This window comes from Saccostrea echinata, unplaced genomic scaffold, assembly GCF_033153115.1.
Source record: "Saccostrea echinata isolate AGI-Se365-2 ecotype Australia unplaced genomic scaffold, CSIRO_AGI_Sech_v1 ptg000005l, whole genome shotgun sequence".
Lineage (NCBI taxonomy): Eukaryota > Metazoa > Mollusca > Bivalvia > Ostreida > Ostreidae > Saccostrea > Saccostrea echinata.
In genome coordinates, this window is record NW_026889754.1 from 15,473,302 (window position 1) to 15,490,990 (window position 17,689).

Genomic DNA, 17,689 nt, shown 5'->3' on the forward strand with positions numbered 1-17,689 from the left:
GGTGGATTATAGCAATTTCCAGGACACTTCTATTTAAAATGAATAGATTAACAAGCATTCTGAGAGTATTGCATGAGCAATACTAGTCCCCTACCGGCAGGTGTAATCTGGTTCTGTTCCCGTTAAGAATTGAAAATGCCATAATTCCGTCAAAAATTAATGAAGCGGAACGAAATGCAAACTTGATCTATAACTAATCAAGGTAAAGCCACATACCAAAAATCAGCTCAATATCTACAAGCGTTTAGAAGAAAATTGCGGAAAACCCGTAAAAATTGAAAAGGCCGTAATTCCGTCAAAAATCAATGAAGCGGAACGAAATGCAAACTTGATCTGTAACTCATCAAGATACACTCACATACCAAAAATCAGCTCAATATCTGCAAGCGTTTAGGAAAAAAGTGCGGAAAACCAAGTGGGACAGACTGACAGACAGACAGAGGGACAGACAGACAGACAGACAGGCAGACGGACAGACAGACAGACAGACAGACGGACGGACAGACTCAGAGGAAACCTATAGTCCCCTCCGGTTTCACCGGTAGGGGACTAAAAAAAAATACTTATGAACACCATACAGTGGGGAAAATGTCATAGTTTGAAAATGAACATAGGCACCAGTGTGATAGAAATAAATATGTTGCTGATGATTGTAACCTGAGCTCCTCAAGAGAAACTATTTTTTTTCAAAACTTCATATATATCTAAATGTTACCTATAGTCAAGTATGCATGCCTTTCTTTTACTGACAATTAAAATATTTTATGTCATTGAAGTAATCCATCTCTCTGTAGTATATTCTAGTAATTTCTTTTTTAGTCCCCTACCGGTGAAACCGGAGGGGACTATAGGTTTCCTCTGAGTCTGTCCGTCCGTCTGTCTGTCCGTCTGTCTGTCTAGCTGTCCGTCTGTCTGTCTGTCTGTCTGTCCCTCTGTCTGTCTGTCCCACTTGGTTTTCCGCACTTTTTTCCTAAACGCTTGCAGATATTGAGCTGATTTTTGGTATGTGAGTGTATGTTGATGAGTTACAGATCAAGTTTGCATTTCGTTCCGCTTCATTGATTTTTGACGGAATTACGGCCTTTTCAATTTTTACGGGTTTTCCGCAATTTTCTTCTTAACACTTTCAGATATTTAGCTGATTATTGGTATGTGACTTTATCTTTATTAGTTATAGATCAAGTTTGCATTTCGTTCCGCTTCATTGATTTTTGACGGAATTATGGCATTTTCAATTCTTAACGGGAACCAGATTACACTTGCCGGTAGGGGACTAGTATTGCTAATGCAATACTCTCAGAATGCTTGTTTTTTTTAAATATGTATATTCATAAAAATATTAAATACAAGTATTATAGGCAGATTTTGCAACTCAGTATACAGGCCGGGTTACATGTATAAATATTATTATTTTGTTTTACGCAAAATTAGACAAGAAATACATGTATATTGTATTGTTGACTGCATGATTACAGAAACACACAGATTCCTGTATAATGCAATGTGTATATGGATTATTGGCATATTGAGTTTAGGGCCCTCCAGGTAAATAACACCAGTCTGTAAGACCACTCCCTCTCCTCGGGTAACCATATGATAAAAAAAAAGTTGGGCCTTTTATTCAGTAAAAATAAACTGCCCTTTATGTAGAATGGAGTAAATGGAATTCTATATAGTAACTGACACGATTTGAAACAGATTTTTAAGTATTCATAACATTATATTAGTCTGAGACCAAGAATAAAATTTGATCCATTTGGGAAATGTTCATGCAAAATATTATTCACATGTAAACAACAGTGATTTCCATTCTCTAATACTTCACTGTCTTTGAACATTTTCCTGGAGAAAAATTACTAGTAGTCATTACTACAATGTACCTATATTATAGCTATGAAAAATATTTTTTCTTTTTATTAGAGCTTCCTTGATACACTGACCTTGAATGACCAAAGTGCATATTAGTTTTTATAGTGTTTTTTCTATATATTTACCATGAAAAAGAAATATTAAAAATAAATAAGGTTTTCATATTATAGATAGTTTAGATACTTTGTATATATCATGGTCTTGAGATGTATAATCAGAAGGATTTAATCATCAATGCATTGAGTTCTTTATCTGTGCTTGATTAGTTTTACTGTACTTAAAAGATATTGATGTATTGGGTCACCTTTCTTGTACACATTGGTTCCCTATAAGATTTCTTTTGACATGATTTTAACCTGTTTAAAAACTGATTTTATACTGATTTGAATTTCAACTGAAAGAATTTGAATTATCAGCTGAGGTTAATATTTATACATAGTGTGATATTAATGGATGGAGCAAATTCAAGTCTTCAGTTCAGAACCTATAGTAGAGGTTGAGAATTTTTTTTTCTTTCAGTTGCTTGTTTTAATTATTTGTATTTCCCTTCAAAATTTGTTGAATCTGCTGTAATTTTCGACATTTGATCAGACTGAGATGATTGAGGTATTCAGATTTTTAGGTGGTGGATCCAATAGAATAAATGGACGGATTGTTAAAACTAAAAATTAAAAGTATTTTTTCAAGTTTAAACAGTAACTTTCAACTGCTATATAACATTACAGTTCCTGTCAGTGAACAATGAACTGATTAGATATTTTAGGTGGTGGATCCAATTAATCTTTATTTGCCTTAATTAGAAAAAAAAAATCCATGCAGACATTGAATACAAAGAACATATACATGTACATGCATGCATTATCTTTGACTAACTGGGAATGGATATAGATTTTTATGTGGTGGATCCAAAGAGAGAGGAACTTTATTCTAATGATATATTGTTTTACAATGAAATCTTATGAGGATAAATATTTTAAAAAGTAAATCTAATGACTTCAAACTTTAAACTGAATATGACTGAGTAATGTGGATTCAAAAAATTGAGGGTGGATTGAAGGGTCCAATTTTTTGAGTGGGGGATCCAAGAGGAGTGGGGATTTATTTATGAATTATGAAAATGTGGTATATGAATAAACATCCTGGTCATTAAGTTCAAGTTTCTTCTAGTCTTGTTTTGCTGTAACCATGATTTTAAAATATATATCATAGTAATGGAAGACATGAACATTAGGATGTTAACTTTATATTGCTTTACAACTAGCTAGTGCACTGGTAAGAAAAAAAGCATGTTTAACTTTGATGTTTCTTAATGAATTTCAATAAGAAATAATTACACCCTGATCATCCTAGATGTTATATCTACTTCAATAACAGGTTTTGTTTTAAAAAAGATATGTATTAACCTGCCATCTGTAAGTGAATATCTGTGAATTTTTTGGCCCTACATTAAATGAGGACTAGAAATCACATTGTTTTATATATGTATATCTATTAATTTGATAATAAACTTGTACTTACGATGCAATATCGGTCAGTGACATGACTTACATGTGGGATTTATCCCATATTTGAATATCTATGGGATTAAATGTCCCACATATCATTATCAATGGGATTTATCCCATGTTTGACAATGAATGGGAGAAAATGTCCCACTGATCAGTATCCGTGGGATTTATCCCATTTGAACAAATTTGTGGGAGAAAATATCCTAATGGGAGAAAATATCCCATCTGATACTTTTTCTCCCATGGGAGAAAGGTGGGATAGTTGTTAGGACTGAAAATCCCACCATTATCCCATGGGATTCTGATATTTAGGACTTAATATTTTTTAAACTAGAGATCTTTGTGAGTTCAACATGAGAGCATGTGATACTGCTAAAAAATCCCACCAACTACTATAAATTTTTTTGGGATAACATAATTAGAAATGGTAGTAAAAAGTCCGGACTATGTCGTGTCCGGAGTTAAATGTTGCACTGTTAATCATTATTTCACAAATATTTAGTGCATTTTGTTTAGCGATGTTTCTAGAGATGAACTGAATTAGGTGTGTCGGGTTTGTTATTAGTACAAATGAAAATTAAATTATTAATTTAAAATCAATAGAAAGATTACATAGCGATTTAACAATTTAATAAAATAAAATAAAAGCTTTACTGAATTATTGAGATTTGATACATAAACTAAAAAAATATTCGTTTGAAAAAAAAAGGATCATAAAAGCAGCTATTTCAACATTCCTCTGGAGAATTTTTCACACATATGTAGACGCCAACATTTGTCGGTGGAGGGCTGGATATTTAGACCTATACTCGGCAGTCAGGGCCATTGAGCAGTGAGGGATCTTTTTCCCAGCACCTATTGCGACAAGGGTCCTCGGTTTATACGGTCTCATCCGAACGTCCCGCAGTGGGATTCGAACCCGCGATGTAAGGATTAACTCCTTACTCCGCGACTCTAAAGCAAACGCTCTAACCACTGCGCCACGCGGGAGATGACAAGTAATTGGTAAAATTCATCATTATGACAAATGCGTAAACCTTTTGAATACGATGGGATTTCCCCCCCTTGACCCTTTACTTTGAGGTTCCTATATACTAGATATCGATTCTGTCACACGTGGTGGTCAGTCAACATTGTGTCCTCAGTTGACCAGAATTACTTCGGTTACCACAAATCATATATGCTTATTGTAAAACCACTAGCCATACCTTATGATAAGTAGTCTTTCTGGGGGCATGCCTGTGGCTATCCCCTTTTTTTGTTCATATTAAAATTTACTCGAATTTTGAATTCACCTTAAAAGGTCGTTATAAGTAACTTTTAATGAAAGGAAGAACCAAAGCGGTCATTTTGCTTTTTCTGAGTGTGTAAAAGTCAGGTCACCAGGCAACAGTAAGGCACGTTCCCTGCGGTGACCACAATTCATTTTCAGAGTCGTGTATGAATGCTACATTTCCACAACAAAGGCGATGAGTAATGTATAGCTGTCACTGGAGCGTGTCTGCATTAACCAGGATCTGTGGTATAAAGTATGTTTTATTGGGTGCGTATCATTACCGCTACATTTTCAAAATTTTCATTACCGCTACATGCACATTACCGCTACAAAAAAGGATACATTACCGCTACATTTAAAAGTATACATTACCGCAACACTGCCTTTTTCTTTAGCCAGCGTCTTATGCGTGTACAGCACAATATATATATATATATATATATATATATATATATATATATATATATATATATATATATATATATATATATATATATATATATACGCATAAGACCTGTTTCCCTGCATCTCCACGCTTTGGAGTGTTTAAAAGTCTTATTTATGAGGATTTATATCCATTGATAACTAATCCTGCATTGACGCGATTTGTGACAAACTTCTCAATAGTAGCCATGACATTCATGTGACGCTAAATCGACAACAGACTCATATACATGTATACTCATTTTGATTATAATTCAGATCCAAATTGTACTTCACTACATGGTGAGTGAATTATATTGAATGGAACTCAAATACCGTGCCATTACTGGCCAATTCGGTATGTAGCGGTAATGAGTTGTTGTCGGCATTAGTTCCTTTGATAAAATGTAGCGCTAATGATCGCCCGAAAATTTGAGAAAATGTAGCGGTAAGGAGTTGAAATTTTTCGTAATGTAGCGGTAATGTTGACCTCCCGTTTTATTAAGCATTTCACCAACTAAGACATACAGTGGAGGAAAAACTGTTTAGTGGCCCATGGAAATCCGAAAGGAGTATTGCATCAACACTCGCTTAAGAAGCAGTTCATTGTGCGTTTGAATAAGAAGTATATTATTTATAAGGGTGAAAAATATTTCAATATATGCTTCTTCATTAAAATTTGTTTTAAAGATAAAGGCAATGAACTGATGATAATAAAGATTATATTACAAATCATTCATACATTGTATACAAATCATTCCTCATTCAATCTATTGAAATCCTACTTAATTTCTGAGTCTGATGTTAGGTTCTACATCTGGATTTCTGGTATGAATTTTACCCTGAAAAGAATGAATAATAAATAATGATGTATTTTGTAAGATTTAAGGCTTAAGAAGGCTTACATTGTTCTGGATTTAAAGTACAATTTATGAATCACGTTGTAAAGTTGTTGAACACAAACTTTTTCTACTGAGTTGCATACGTAAAACTTTTTCCTAGAAATTTGACTAAAAGCCCTTTTCTAGAGAGTTGAACTAACAGGCCTTTTTCCAGAAAGCTGCACACGTGAGGCTTTTTTTAGGGAGTTGGAAACATGAGTTTTCTCTCAAGACAGTTCATTGATTGATTGTATGTTGTTTAACATCCCATTCGAAAATTGTTCACTCATATAGAGACGTCACCATATACCGGTGAAGGGCTTCAAATTTAGGCCTAAACTCGGCACTCAGGGCCATTGAGCAGTAAGGGTTCTTATCGTGCCAACGCCTACCGTGACACGGGAACTTGGTTTTAAGGTCTCATCCGAAAGACCCGTGACCTTCACTTCTAGAGCCGGGCACTTGGCGAAGGAACAATTACGTCTTGGGATTGACGCAGCGCGGCGAACGAGAATCGTACCCCGGCATCCCGATCACGAAGCGAACGCCCTACCACTAAGTTACCGTGATCGGTCTCAATAGAGTTTTAAACATGAGTTTTTTTTAAAGAGTAAAAGATATGAGGCTTTTTCTATGGAGTTGAAAACATGAGGCTTTTGGTAACATGAGAATTTTTTTTTCTAGAAAGTTGAACATGAGGCTTATTTTCTAGAGAGTTGAACACATGATGCTTTATTTTCTAGAAAGTTGAACACAAAAGTTTTTTTTTTCTAGAGAGATGAACACATGAGCCTTTTTTACAGAGTTAAACATACGTGACTATTTTATTCTACAGAGTTAAACATACGTGACTTTTTTATTCTACAGAGTTAAACATACGTGGCTATTTTATTCTACAGAGTTAAACATACGTGACTATTTTATTCTACAGAGTTAAACATACGTGACTATTTTATTCTACAGAGTTAAACATACGTGGCTATTTTATTCTACAGAGTTAAACATACGTGACTATTTTATTCTACAGAGTTAAACATACGTGGCTATTTTATTCTACAGAGTTAAACATACGTGGCTATTTTATTCTACAGAGTTAAACATACGTGGCTATTTTATTCTACAGAGTTAAACATACGTGACTATTTTATTCTACAGAGTTAAACATACGTGGCTATTTTATTCTAGAGAGTTAAACATACGTGGCTATTTTATTCTAGAGAGTTGAACACATGAGCCTTTTTTCTACAGAGTTAAACATACGTGACTATTTTATTCTACAGAGTTAAACATACGTGGCTATTTTATTCTACAGAGTTAAACATACGTGACTATTTTATTCTACAGAGTTAAACATACGTGGCTATTTTATTCTAGAGAGTTAAACATACGTGGCTATTTTATTCTAGAGAGTTGAACACATGAGCCTTTTTTCTACAGAGTTAAACATACGTGACTATTTTATTCTACAGAGTTAAACATACGTGGCTATTTTATTCTACAGAGTTAAACATACGTGGCTATTTTATTCTAGAGAGTTGAACACATGAGCCTTTTTTCTACAGAGTTAAACATACGTGACTATTTTATTCTACAGAGTTAAACATACGTGGCTATTTTATTCTAGAGAGATGAACACATGAGCCTTTTTTCTACAGAGTTAAACATACGTGACTATTTTATTCTACAGAGTTAAACATACGTGACTATTTTATTCTAGAGAGTTGAACACTTGAGGATTTTTTTTCTAGAGAGTTGAACATACGAGGCTTATAATATAAAGGGTTATGCAAATGAAGCTTTTGGCTAGAGAACTACACAAACGATTTTTTTTTTGTCGTGAGTTGAACACATAAGGCTTTTTTTCTTGAGTTGAACACGTGGTGCTTCGAACTCGAGGATTTTCTCTAGAGAGTAGAAGACGTATGGCGTCTTTCTAGAGAGTTGAACACTGCAATAACTTACGATAAGCTGCTTCCTTGACGCGAAAACATACCTCTATGGATGTATAGTCCACTACCACCTGTAAGTCGAAATTGATTATTTCCGTCTCGACAGCTGGTCTCGCTTACAGTAGAGAAATACATCGATTGATAAATTGCTTATGAGGTTCGCAATATGTCGTAAAAAGTGTCATTTCAATTTATGGTAAGCACGCACAGACCCACGAGAAACGGTCGCTGTCTGTGAATTTAATGTATTTATCATGGAAACCGTTGAAGAAACTTGGAATACCATGCAATATGTATGAAAGATCCTCAAAACAAGAAATATTGAATTTCCATTTAGCAATGTTTATGACTTGTAATAAAAAGCAAGCTTGCTAAGTCGAAGCTATTACAATGCAAACTGAAGTCTGCAGAAGTCATTCAATGACACGTTTTAATTACCGAAAATGTATTTCTGAAACATAAAACTTTCATGCAGATTTTGTAAATGTTAGCATCATAATATATATATAAAAAATTTGTTGCTAGATTTATTGATTTACGTGGCTTTCAGGTGCCCTTCAAGAAAAATATCCCAACGCTATTGCAAAGTGCTTCCAAGGATAAAAAATACTTATACATTTGTAATTGCCAATGGAAGATAAAATATCCACCAATTCATAATCTCTAGGAGAAAAAAAACGAAGGATTTTACTTATTCTATTCCTTGCATATGCTGTTGTTTCGTTGCAATAATGATGTTTATATAGAAAATTAGATTTTGTTTTTTAATTTTGGACAAAATGACACAAATCTTTGTATGCATACTAAGAAACGCATGCGAAATCCTTAGTCTGCCTTAAGTTTCTTGTGCTGTATACAATTGTAACTTTAATTTCCTTTCTTTTTTTGTTTTGTTTTGTTTTGGGGGATTTTTTTGTTTCTTGTTTTGTTTTTTTTTCTTTTTAGGTCCCATGACATATATTAAATATCAAATGCGCCTCGGTTGACAAATAGTTTTCTCGGGGTAAAAATTTTCAATGTTACACTCAACGACATCCAATATTTATTATATTGTACTGAATGTTTTATACAGGTACATATTAAATTAAACCTTGCGCACATAAATTTTCGGCAGTCAATATTTTTGGGAATATCACCCATCGTTACGCAATGTAGACTATTGCTACGCAGGAGGGCGGGGCTTCATTATTCAGCGGGTAATAATGTTTTTTAACCAATGTTTCTCGACGAGTCAGATTCAACTAATTTGTATGAATGTATAATATTTTATTGCAGGTGCTGAATATCTTTACAGTTTTAATGCCAATTGCCAATAATCTCTGGTGCTCCCTGTTCACATGAAGAATTTGTTAGGTAATACATTGTTTGTTTGCTTTTTGCTAATCTATTGGATTCTAAATACAAAAAATGGCCGTTGAGTATTAGGATACAGTTGATTGATTGATTGTATGGGTTTTACCTCCAGTTCGAGAATATTTCCCTCATATAGAAACGTCAGCATATACCGATGAAGGGCTTCGAGTTTAGACCTTAACTCGGCACTCAGGGCCATTGAGCAGAAAGTGATCTTTATCGTGCCTACGCCCACCATGACAAGGGGCCTCGGCTTTTAGGGTCTCATTCGAAAGACCCGCAACTTGTACATGTACTTGAAAGGAACAGTTGCTACCAATTATTTAAGACTTAGGTCAGTCGCTGCCATGATTCGAACACACGACCTTCCGATCACGGAGCGAGCGCTCTACCGACTGAGCTACCGTGACAGTAGGATACTACAGGAATGTTCACTGAAAAATTGCAAATATTTCAAAATTCGATCCAAATCTTGTCTCTTTGGAGATCTCCTACGTACCGTTCTGGACAAGACCCAATAGTTCAACATTGGGATCATCGTCCTCTGCATGGGGTATCGTTTTTATCCAAATAAATTATTTAACAGATTAAAAGTCTTAATTCTTGAGAACTCTTTAAAACTTCATTCATAGGTTTCTTTTCAATTATGACATGGGTAGTATGTTTTCAATATTTCTTTTTAAGTATATACACAGATTTTTTTCTTATGCAATTCCACGCTATGCAATGAAAAGAGAACGTATTAAAATTTTGCCTCTTTTAAAAAAATATTTTCTTTAAAGTAATAATGTAAATTATCACTAAGACGTAGTGATACTAATGGTCTAAAAAAGTGTCACACCTAGTTACTGTGTTTCTATTATTACACACTTGAGTGATCATTCATTAGGCCGTGTCGTATTTATTGCACTACTTCAGTGAAGATGGTCATTCATGATCGTAACGTTCTGCAGGGTTCTTTAGAAGCTTTAACAACCCTATGCAATTTTATTCTAAACTACTAGATAGACAACAGTAAAGTATCTACAGGAAAATTCAATCGAATACCATCATCGTAATGTTTTGTCGGATAATTTTCATATTTATAGTTAGATTTTTGGAGACTGATGCACGCCATGCCCCACAGGTAAGGACAGCGTTTACATATTTCATTATTTAATCTAATTTCTAATCATATATTATTTAAGTTTTGGTAAATTATTATTACACTTTTGTAAAATTGTAATCATATTGTCGTATAGTAGTTCGACAATAGGACAGAATACACGTACCAAATTCATTCTTGAAATTTGGTTACACATCAATAAGATTTTTTGTTAATACTTCATAATTTCGCCGTGTGAGGGTTGAAATTATCAAACAAATCAACATTTTTACTGGAAATAAGGGTTAAAGGTTGAATAAAGTGGTTTTCTATATGTGTGGAATAAAGCATGATAAATTGTCTGTTCATTAATATTTTACTTGTAACTTCATGATAAATTTGTGCTTCATTGATTAAAATCCCACTGTTTTGCAGGTTAGTAACTTCTTTTTTTTTCAAAGTGTTGTCCTATTGAATCTCTTTAAACAAACTGTAAATGTTTTTTTTTCTTTTTAAAACTAATAAGGATTAAATTAAAAAAGAATACATGTACATGTAAATGCAAACTCACTTCCGCTATATCATGTAATAGCAATATACCAAAGGTTGCGGTTTCCCTCAGTCATTAAATTGCCGATTATGCGCAATGGGTCAATAATGCACGTGCTGGAAGCATAAATCTGATGTGACGGATTAACGGTAGCAAGATAATCATTCTCTTGGTCTGTCACACGAAATACGAGTGTTAATATTGATCTTTATGAATGGAAATCACTAATCGCAAAATTATTAACTTATATCATAGGACGTTGTTTACATGAATATCGAAACAAACATTTGACAAGAAGACAATTTCGTTCATTAGTGTTCGTAAATCAAGGCAAAAATGATTCCTGGCAAATGATTAAAACGGATTTTCCTAACTATAAGTCGAGTTTGTTACAGAATGCATGTATGAATACTGATTCGGCAACTGTTGCACAAATAAATGTCTTCCCTGAAATTTTTTCGAATAACGTTAACATCCTTGCGTTTTATCAAAGGACTTGGTATCCAAGTTATACCAAGTGTTTCAACATTTCACATTCAAGCAATATATATAAAGTCGATATCAAATCAATCGCCCTTTAATTAACTGCTAACAATTCATAATTCATTATTATCTGTTTTGGAAGACTTCGATCGTACAACTCCACAAAAGCCATGAAATTCCTCATTTTGCTGTTTTTATGCATTTTTCAAATGCAAGAGTAAAGTTGATAACCCGAAGGACAAGCAGGTTTAATGTCATTTTAAGTACGATGGTCCTAGATCCACCTCCATCCACATAAATTTTAGGCATTGTTTACATTCGTCCAACGACGAGATTCTTCCGATAACCCATCAAAATCCATATTAACTGCATCCAAGTCATAAAGGAAGCTATAAAAGTCGACATATTTTTGACACCTCCTGGTATCCGAACGCCTACACTCACGAGATTTCCTCTTTATCAAAAAGTGACAGTCTCAGCTACGCGAGATTTCCTCTAAAGTTACATGTATCAATGTTGACAATGAAAGAGTGACATTTTCATCCACGCGAGATTTCCTACTTAAAGTTAACGTTCTCTCATACAATGATATTTGATAGCAAAAAAGCACTTTTCTTCTTTAAAACAGCAACTATTCAAATATTTTTGTATCCACTCTGAGCATAGTCAGTCTATGCAAGATATTTTTTTTTAATCAAATCTCCCTATAATTATGACGCCTTAGGAAATTAACATATGCGACTTTTATGATTGGATGTTGTCCTCTTTAGATGGCTGCAATCGCTTTTTCTAATATTTTCTTTCGATTTTTTTGTTTTTTGATATTTTTAATACATTTCTTATAAACGATACTTAAGATATTCGAAAATGACAGCCGCTTTACTTATTTTTTAAATTTTTTTGTTACGCTTTAATTTGTTCTGTGTGAAAGATAATTATTACAAAGTTAATACATGTAACAATTCTACCCTGGGCCATGCACAGTATCTGCTACATTTGAAGACGTCGACATTTATTAGAAATTAAATTCAATCTAATCTGATTGGATTTTCTAATTATTGTTTTGTATACAATATATATTTCTATGTATATATTTCTATGTGTGACTTAAAAAGAATTTTGGTTGAAATAAACACATCCATAAACATATTTTTGAATTTACTAACAAACGTTCATCATTGATAGCAAAATTATTTTTTGATTAAGAACAACCACTAGGGCATATTGTTATACCTAGGCTTCTAAGGAAAAAGACAAAATTAGATCTCATTTAAGCCCGGGGCTCTTTGTTTACTTACAGAAGTAAAGTTGTTGCATGTGTCTTAATATAGAGTACATAAAGAGGTTAGACACATAGTAACATTTATTGTCATTACAAGCTGTATGGTGACATATTAATGATCTTTTATGTTATTCCCCAGTAAAATACAACTCAGTTTCTACATTCCTCGTGAAATACATCAACACTAAAAGCCAGCACGCTAATTAGATGGAGAAAAACATATTACTGTATATAGGGACATTTTCACACCCGTTTTATTTTTGCCCTTTCGCCTTCGATGCAAGTGGGTGAATTTAAAACGAGCCAAATTAAAACAAAAAAAGAAGATATGACTATTTATTAAATACAACTGTGCCTGGGCGAATTTAAAACAGTGCTAAATTTTAATATTAGTATTAAAGACAAGTAACTTATGCAAATCGTATGTAAGGGTCGTATATTGAGTAAATCACCGTTTCTGCCTAAAATAAATACAGTACAACATTACCCCTAATCTGTTCCAATTTTGAATTCAGTACTATAACAATGTTATTTGCAAGCGCTCTCGGGCACTAGCAACTACGTTCTTGAAGATTTTTTTTTTTACTGGAATACTGTTACACGTGGTCGAAATCACGGTAGGTCACTGAGGTAAAAGATACTATGGATGGTACTATTGTCATCTGAAAATGCAATTTTATGTATCACCCAAAAAGTGATGTCATTGCTGACGTACAGCTCACTCGAGTTCGACCCTTTTGAGTTCGACCCTTTTAACCCATTCCTCTCCCCATCCTCCGCGCAGCACTGTATTCCAATTAATAATAATTCATACATTCAGCAAAATAAACCAATGGTTCAGAAATCAACTTCTGTGTTTTATAATGGCTACAGCACTACTTCACTCATCTTACTAAAAGCTTTTTATTCGAAATACAATGTTAAAGTTACTTTCATTTTATCAAATGAAATGAAATCTACATTCATTTCTTCCTAAAGACAGGCATGGGAAACACTTTCGTTTTCTCAATAGGTGTTCTGTCTCATTATAAAAGCTGACCACCTTATGGTGCTTTAATTTGCGGTTACTTCGCGAAAACTAACCGAGATACGGTCACTGACTCATTATATATCACTGCGCATGCCCAAAAGTTTCATTCAGGTCAAATAATTATCTTTCGAGATGTCTATACATCATTATCCTTTTGTTTCTTATTTTTGCTGTAAACTTGGACATTTTTTGTCTTATGTAAATAATTCTAATCATATAAAAAATGCGACTGTCAAACAATACGTCTGGATTATTTTTATACCAGATTTGACATGTTTGTCATAATTTGACAGACAAACAAACAAGATGAGACATAAAATACATTTATCTATCAAAGAATAACACACGAATTATGTTCTAATATTAGAAAGTCGCTTTTATTTTCGTATTCGACTAATGAGAACAGCCATAAGTTATCAAATTTTATAGACAATATAACATATTTATGTTTTGTTGTAAGAAAAAAAAAAGATTAGTAATGTCTCTTCCAAACTGGAGATATCGTTTTTTTTTCTGAAATAGTCTAACGACCATATACATATAACTTTTCAATCATAATGATAAATAACCACTCACATTTTTCAATCATAGGCATTTTTTATGAAACAGTCATTAGCTCTTAGTTACAAGTAAACAACGTTATTTAATCAACATTGTAATGAAATCAAAACTTAAATTTCTGAATTTCAATCATAATCTTTAATACTAATAATTAGTATATCAAAAGGAGAAAGTTACTGATTTTAGCTTCCACCGAATTATTGATGATCCTTGATTAATTAATGTTCTTTTTTTCTACAGGCAATGCACACATCTAGCAACAATGGACACCACACTAAGGAACCCCCACTTTTTCCCGTCATTCATATGGATATAAATAGCCTAAAGAGACTTCCAGCTTTCGATGAACCAATCAATCAAGTTCAAAAAAGGATACACGAACACCAAAACACCCAGCAGAGGCAGACTCAAGGAAATCTTCGAGGTGTCCCTCATCACATCCCGTCTCCCCAAGGATCTCCATCCCGCGGAAATCCCCCACAGAATATCCAGAGGTCTGCTTCCTTTATTCAAAATAAAAACATTCAAATTCAGCAAAATACTGCTCTGCATCAAATGGTACAACCTGCTTCAAATCACATTCCTCTGGCTGTAAATATTCGGCCACCTGCAGTAATGAACTCTGCTTCGCACTTCATGCCCCATAATCCAGTAGTGAAGACACAAAGTGGCCCTGCCATCTTGCAGCAGGTCAATAATAGAGTACCAATGATAAGTCATCAAGTAACTCGTGTTCCACTGGCCAATAAACAACCTGCATTTCATCCTCCTATGGTCATGACCCCTGCAATGAGTGGAAAGAATCGAGTAAATCCAAGCATAATGATTCAAAACCCATCTCGTCCTCAAGCACAACCAATCCTTAACCAACCAATCAATATTCAATCAGTTCCTTTAAACATGAATCAAGTACCTTTGAACACGATACAAGGACAACTCCCAAACTTTCCTCTGATGGGAATTAATACAATTCAAAATCAACCCTTACTAATGCTCCAAAGACCAGTTATTGTGAATTCAGTGCCACAAAATGTTCAATTGATCCAGAGTCCTATTGCAAATGGTCAACCCCTTATGGGACCCGTTAACGTACAGGTTCCTACAATGCAAAACAAACCAATGTCTCTTCCTCAACTTGTTTTCACTAATGGAATCCTTAATCAAATAGTTCCTAAACAGAATCCTATTGCAGCTACACCGAAACCAAATACGTTATTTTCTCGTGCTCCGATTGTAGAGAAACCCAAACAGTCTGCCAGCATACAAACTCAAACCGGAAGCAGTAATACGGATCGCAAAATTCCGCAAGTTGTTGTTCATCAGTCAGGGAATAGTTTCAAGGCGCCTTCTATTTTGTTGAAAAATAACAAAGTCGAAAACTTAAACATCGCCAGCAAACATCCTGCCCAGGAAATTCAAGAGCCAAAGACAAAAACCTCAATCGACATAAAAAGCGCAATGAAACAGAATACTGCCTTAACAAGCGTAAACAAATCTTTAATGAAAATGGTTCTTGATAAACTTAAACATACTACAATGGACATGCTAAAAGGACGACTTAACAAAATGATTTCAGGAAACACACAGCCAAGTGGTCTCTCACTGAAAACAAATTCAATAGTAAACACGGCTTCAAGACTTTCTAATTCACCCTTACAATTAATGGGAAAAACACCTGGTAATCTAGGTGTTCTTAGTGGATTTCCTACTTCGCTGGATCCAAAACGAGTTTCAGTGTCATTTAATCCAGCTTCGAGTCAGAAGATCAATGCTCCCAAGGCTACAAATCCTCCAAGAACGATAGAGATTGTCCAACAGAACTTAAATCGAACCATGCCAAATAACATGACTCTAGAGCCTTTCACAGCAACGACGCACAAAAAGAATGGGAAGATGAGCATCCTGTTAACATCCAAACACACCGGAAGTCGACCAATCCTAATCGAGGCAGCTACAGGTAATATTCTTGTATCACACGTAAAAGGCCCGGATGGAAATGCACAGTTTGTCATTCAGCATGCACGTGAAGCAACGCCATCTAATGTTTCCACCGCTACTTCCTCCTCAACAACACCAGCTGTTACAGAAGAAGTCGAAGTCGAGGCTGAGGATATCATTACAACCTCTACTTCTACAACGTCATCTACTTCAACAGCAGTACCTACAACAGTGCTTACAGGATTCAACAGCGTCACTACAACCTCGATTCCTGTGGGGCGGTGACGTAACGGCGGGAAATTTGAATTGGTTGAAAATCCATAAGCATCGTTCCTGTCTCAAGAGATGACTTCGCTGTCAAGAGATGAGAAAAAGGAGTTGTACTAGGACAACCGCAAGAAATTGTCAATCCACAATCTCCTTTCATATAAACACCGGTGAAGACATTGTTCCGAAACACTTGTGCTTTCCAAGAAATCCGTATACATCTATCAGGGATGGAGCACGACGGGGTATTTATGAACAATGTAGTGGAAAATTCTCCAAAAGTGTTCTTTGCAAAATCCAGACATGTTTTGATAGTTCGGGTAAATATATACAGATGGTTTTAATTGTGTTTGTGAGAGTATAGATTTCAAGGACCCCATTGTTTAAAATATGTATTTTAAGACTTAATTTATGACAAATAGAGAAAGGTTGTGTGTATGATTGATTCATTACCATTCATCTGTAATTATAAACCATCCTCTTTGTTGCATGTTGATATATTCATTATCATACAGATCATTACATTCCACGACAAAATCAAGTAACTAGAAAAATCACTATCAGTGTTAATTGTTTTTATCGATAGGTCCTTTTTAATATTCTTACTATAAATGAAAATACAAAGGTAAAATGAAGCTGTAAATTATTTCTTGTGAAGAAGAGATCCTTAGTCATACATAAAGGTTGTACAGTCTTGATAGAATGATAAGGAGATTTGATGATGACTCATGTAAGATCTGACAGACAACCCTGTGTCTGATTATTTCAGTGGCTCCTTATCATCTACGCTTCCTTATGACCTCCTATTCCAATCCGGGATTTTTTATGATGTGTCAATACTTTCGGTTTTAGTTCTTTTTATTGGGAACTGTCAGTGCTAAGCGAGTTTGGTTCTGTGTTTTATTACCTAATCTCGCGAGGCAGATGTCAATAGAAAACAAGCGCACGCTTCCAACAAGACGAGATCACTTTTCGCTGACATGTCCGTAATTTGATGGGAGAACTATAATCTACAGAAATACGTGTAAAATAATCTTAATGAAGAGCTTTGTTATACTTATTTCACTTTATACAATTGTAGGTATGTGGCGTGCACGGCATAGTGCAGGTTTCATCCAACTTTAATTGATAATTGTTTGCAATTTAGAAAAAAAAAATATGTACATGTATGTTAATTATTGTCTCAGTATGTAGAACTAGATAACCACTATTTAAACACGCTTTACAACTTTACT

The 17,689-nt window shown here is 34.4% G+C and overlaps 1 protein-coding gene across 1 annotated transcript in view; it reads left to right on the forward strand.

Moving 5' to 3' along the window:
* Positions 1 to 16,472, forward strand: part of LOC133179711 (probable serine/threonine-protein kinase dyrk2) — a 31,688-nt gene extending 15,216 nt beyond the window's left edge. The window contains exons 2-3 of the mRNA XM_061314403.1: positions 14,490 to 14,647; positions 14,714 to 16,472. Coding sequence (XP_061170387.1) covers positions 14,490 to 14,647; positions 14,714 to 16,472 — 1,917 coding nt within the window. The remainder of the gene's footprint in view (positions 1 to 14,489; positions 14,648 to 14,713) is intronic.
* Positions 16,473 to 17,689: the final 1,217 nt, after the last annotated feature.